Source organism: Acyrthosiphon pisum, chromosome X, assembly GCF_005508785.2.
Source record: "Acyrthosiphon pisum isolate AL4f chromosome X, pea_aphid_22Mar2018_4r6ur, whole genome shotgun sequence".
Lineage (NCBI taxonomy): Eukaryota > Metazoa > Arthropoda > Insecta > Hemiptera > Aphididae > Acyrthosiphon > Acyrthosiphon pisum.
In genome coordinates, this window is record NC_042493.1 from 88,085,843 (window position 1) to 88,090,242 (window position 4,400).

A 4,400-nucleotide genomic window follows, 5' to 3' on the forward strand; every position below is an offset into this window, starting at 1 on the left:
GTACCTCTTTCAACCAATTACAGCCAAATTATAATATCTGTGATCCATCTCCAATAATCAATGTAACTACAATTGCTTCCAATTCTTCAGGTGTTCTACGTAATTACCATTTTGTTGAATATCCTTTGAATGACATATTAACAACACAAAATAATACACCGTTTAATGTTTCAAACATTTCATCTGATAACCCTATTGGTCAAAATGTACAGCCTTATAATATTGATGGTATTGACTTAAAAGATAAAATTCGATCTTGGATATTACATCATAAGGTATCTCAAAATTGTGTCAATTCTATATTAAAAATTATGAAATCTGAAGGTTTACAAGTTTCTAGTGATGTACGTACCTTGATGAAAACACCTCTGTCTCATGAAATTTTTAATATGGATAACGGTTCTTACATCCACTTTGGACTAGAAAAAATGTTAACTCCAATTTTAAAAAAGTACTTAAATAAAATAGACTTAAATAATGTTTTAAAAATAGGAATTAATATAGATGGCCTGCCAATTTCAAAATGTTCTAAAAATCAGCTATGGCCAATATTATTATCAATAATTAACTGTAATGAATTATCTGATTTTGTAATTCCAATAGGGATATTTCAAGGATTAACAAAACCATCGTCAGTTACTGAATTCTTCCACCCCTTTTTATTGGATATTTTTGCATTGTTAGAAAGTGGTCTTTGTGTAAATGATAAAATATTTAAATTTGAGATAAGTCATATTGTTTGTGATTCTCCCGCTAAGGCATTTTTATCGAATGTAAAAGGACATAACGGTTATTTTGGTTGTTCATCGTGTACTCAAGAGGGCAGGCATTTACAAAATAGAATGACATTTCCTGATATTGATGCTCCATTAAGATCTGATGAAAGTTTTCGTAATATAGTAAATGAAGATTATCATAAAGGCGATAGTCCGTTAGAAGTATTACCCTTTAATATTGTGGACAGCGTTTGTTTAGATTACATGCATAATGTAATATTTTATTAAATTTAGGTATATTTTAGTTGGGAATATAATAATAATGATGTAAATAAAAATTATTATTTAAATGCGCGAATCGCCAGTATATTAGTATAATATTATATTGTTGTGAAAGGCGCGAATCGACGTAAAAAATATTATTAGTTTGAGGCACGAATCGCCTTACATATTTTAAAAGCTGATGAGCATTAACGAATTAAAAAGTTTAAGTTTAATTAAAAAGTTAATTTTATTTTATTTTTTAGCTTAACTAGTTACTTTTGGCTTTTTATTAATACTTAACTGTTAACTTACCCACTACATTTCTTTTTTAATTAACGTGAAATTAGGAAACGAATTAATTTCTTATTTTAAGAAGTAAGTTAAATTAATTTATTTTGTTTTTAATTTTATTATATTTCACAATTTCAATCTATTTCGTTTTCTTATCAAAAAATATTCACCGTGAATTGTTTAAAGTTAAAAATGTATATCATTCGAATCTAATTTATATGGAAGTACTGTATAAAGTATAAACACTATAGTCTATAATTTAGTTTTGGGTTGGAAAAAAATTAAGTACGCTAGCGTTGTATAAAAAAAAGTTAACCTTTTTTTTAACTTAATAAAAAGTTAACAAAAAATGTATATTAACTTTTGAGTGAACTGAGTGAACTATACTTAAATAAACATTTAGTTTTTAACTTTTTGTTATAGGTCCATATTAACTTAACTCAACATTAAAAAAAATCATTAAATTGCCCAGCCTTGCATATTTGTATTATTCTGTGCAAGACGCAAATCGTCACATATATTATTGAAAACCGCATTATTATTTCGTGTGCCAGTCGTCGCTGGAATTTTATATTATATTTTTTTGCAAGGCACCAAGGACCATATTTGTATCATTTGTCAAAGGCACGAATCGCCAAATATTTGTTATTGTTTTTGTATATAAGTTTGAGGCCACATTATTTTTACCTATAATACTGTGAAAGCCGCGAATCGCCATATATTATTATTATATTGGTTTTTGTGTCAATTTATTTATACAGGCACAGGTAGCAAGCTGGTCAGCCGTGCACCGACGCACTTGTGAGTATTTATATTTTGTACACATTATAATTATTATGGTTTATACGAGTTTACTTCTAATAACTGTAGCTATACCTAGTATACCTATATTTTGTTCTATTGCATGTTGGTCCAGGAGGTCCAAATATTATTATACTAATAATATACAAATTATATACACTGAATACTGTTTGGCTTAAGTGCCGTGCTGAATTATTATTAATTTTTATGTTGTCGTTTTACCGTTCATTATATAAATCTATTGTCATCTTAACAGAAATACAGAAATTTAATTACGATTATAATTTAGTTAGGTACCATTTTAGATTCTGAGCGGAGCGATAAATGTATTGATTTTACAATGATGTGTGTTTTTTTTTTCGATTTAATTTAATTTATATGAATTATCAATACAAAATAAGTAAGATAAAACTTAGGTACAATAAAGTGAAATAAAAAAAAACTTATGATAAGAAAAAAAAATTACATAGAATGAAGCATTTAAAAATATTGGGTTCCAAAACATGCCCAAAATAAAATATTGAAATATTTTATACATAAATAATTTTTGATAATTTTTTTAAATTTCTTATATATTGACATAAAGAATAAATATGTTGCATCACAACATTTATGTCAAGTCCATGATTACATGAGCCCATCACGTGATTGATTTGATATTGTTTAACCTGTTATTTAAAATTCCTATTTTTGAATTCTGAATGGAGCGATGAATGTATTGATTTTACAATGATGTGTGTTTTTTTTTTAAATTTTTTAAATTTTTAAATTTTTGTGTCATCACCTTTTAGGACAGTAAAAATGCTTGGATTGTCTTCAACATGCAGTACCTTTTCTGATAAGAAAGTGAATATAGTTGGTACTTTTGGTGTGGGGGGGGGTCAAGAGTTATCAAAATTTCCATAACTTGGTAGTTTTCAAAAGTGACGTGAAAAACAAAAGAAAAATTAAAGAAAAACGGGAATTTGTAAGTAAAATCTGTTTTCGAAGTCACAATTTTTTTTTATAGGCATTCAAAGTTCAAATATTGACAAAATACGTAAAAAAACGAAAATTTGCAAATTATTTTGAGTTAAAAATTCATAAAAAATGTTCTTTTTAAATCAAAGATGTAATTAAAAATGTAACAGAAGATTCCCCATACATTTTTCTACCTTTATCAAAAAAAAAATATCTACAAGAAAGTCAAATTAAATTTTTATGAGCATTTGAAATTTATATTTTTACAAAATTTGACTCGATTAGATAAATCAATTAGAACTAGATATTCACTCGATTTCATGTAACGATTCTCTTATTTTATTATAATTAAAACAAATGACTGTAAATACTTGAAAATTTGACTGAAATGTTGATAGGTACATGAAAATCGAATTTGAGGTGAGTATTTTATGAATTATAGTGATAATTATATTTTTATGAATGGATAAGTTGAAAAACATTTTGCGGGTAACCCCTTACCTCTCCACTACACTCATCTAAACTGTAAATACTTATAACTCATAAGCTACGCCCCAAATTCGATTTTCATGTATTAAAATACTAAGAAAAATATTCTGCTTTGGAATATAAAATTAAAACCCTGTTGTCATTCAAATAAGAAAAAAAGTTTAAAAAATATAAGGATAAAATAATTAAAAAAAGGTGGGTAAGTGTATGTCGCTCTGTTGTACAATAAGTTACAAGTGGGTTACTGTATAATGGATAGTATTAAATTTGAATTCAATAATATAATATCACTGTATAAGAAAAACGATTCTGAGCGGAGACGGTATATCAGTTTAGGTATTAGACATATATATACTTATATAGATGGTATTAAAAAAAAATTGGCCTATAATAGGTTAGGTAAGGTATAATAGGTACCTGTAATAAATTCCAAATTAATCATATCACAATTTCCATTAGGTACTTATAACGCATTATACATCAACAACAAACCGTGATAGTGTGATACTATCGTAGATATATAATATTATACTTTAGAAGTTTCATGTACCCACGAATAATATTATACAATCACAACAAAATAACTAAAATAGTTATTCCAGGTTTTTTAATATGAAATTTCGTCCAAATTTGAACTTAAAATTACTATAAAAATAAACTGTGCTTATGTATTTCTTAGAATTTTTGGTAACAGACTTAAATATTTACGTGGAACCTTGTTTTTAATTTTCAATCCTTAGATATAAAAGTTGAACATTTTATAAATTTTAACTACAAAATAATTATTCAATTTTAAATTTGATAAATTTTGTCAAGATTTTAACTTCAAATGCTTATAAAAAAAAATTGTGCCTATGTATTTGTAATATTTTTGAACTG

At 26.1% G+C, this 4,400-nt stretch overlaps 1 protein-coding gene across 1 annotated transcript; it reads left to right on the forward strand.

Moving 5' to 3' along the window:
* Positions 1-311: 311 nt before the first annotated feature.
* On the forward strand, positions 312-1,004 carry LOC115033171. The gene is made up of 2 exons (XM_029485273.1): positions 312-399; positions 604-1,004. Exons 1-2 carry the CDS (start codon positions 312-314, stop codon positions 1,002-1,004), a joined length of 489 nt encoding a protein of 162 aa, XP_029341133.1.
* Positions 1,005-4,400: the final 3,396 nt, after the last annotated feature.

What these genes read in the sequence shown, in the direction of transcription:
- LOC115033171 (XM_029485273.1), top strand. Translation starts at nt 312, where the DNA reads ATGAAATCTGAAGGTTTACAAGTTTCTAGTGATGTACGTACCTTGATG. An exon ending in AATTTTTAATATGGATAACG is followed by an intron (nt 400 to 603) that starts GTTCTTACATCC and finishes TAATTCCAATAG; the next exon opens with GGATATTTCAAGGATTAACA.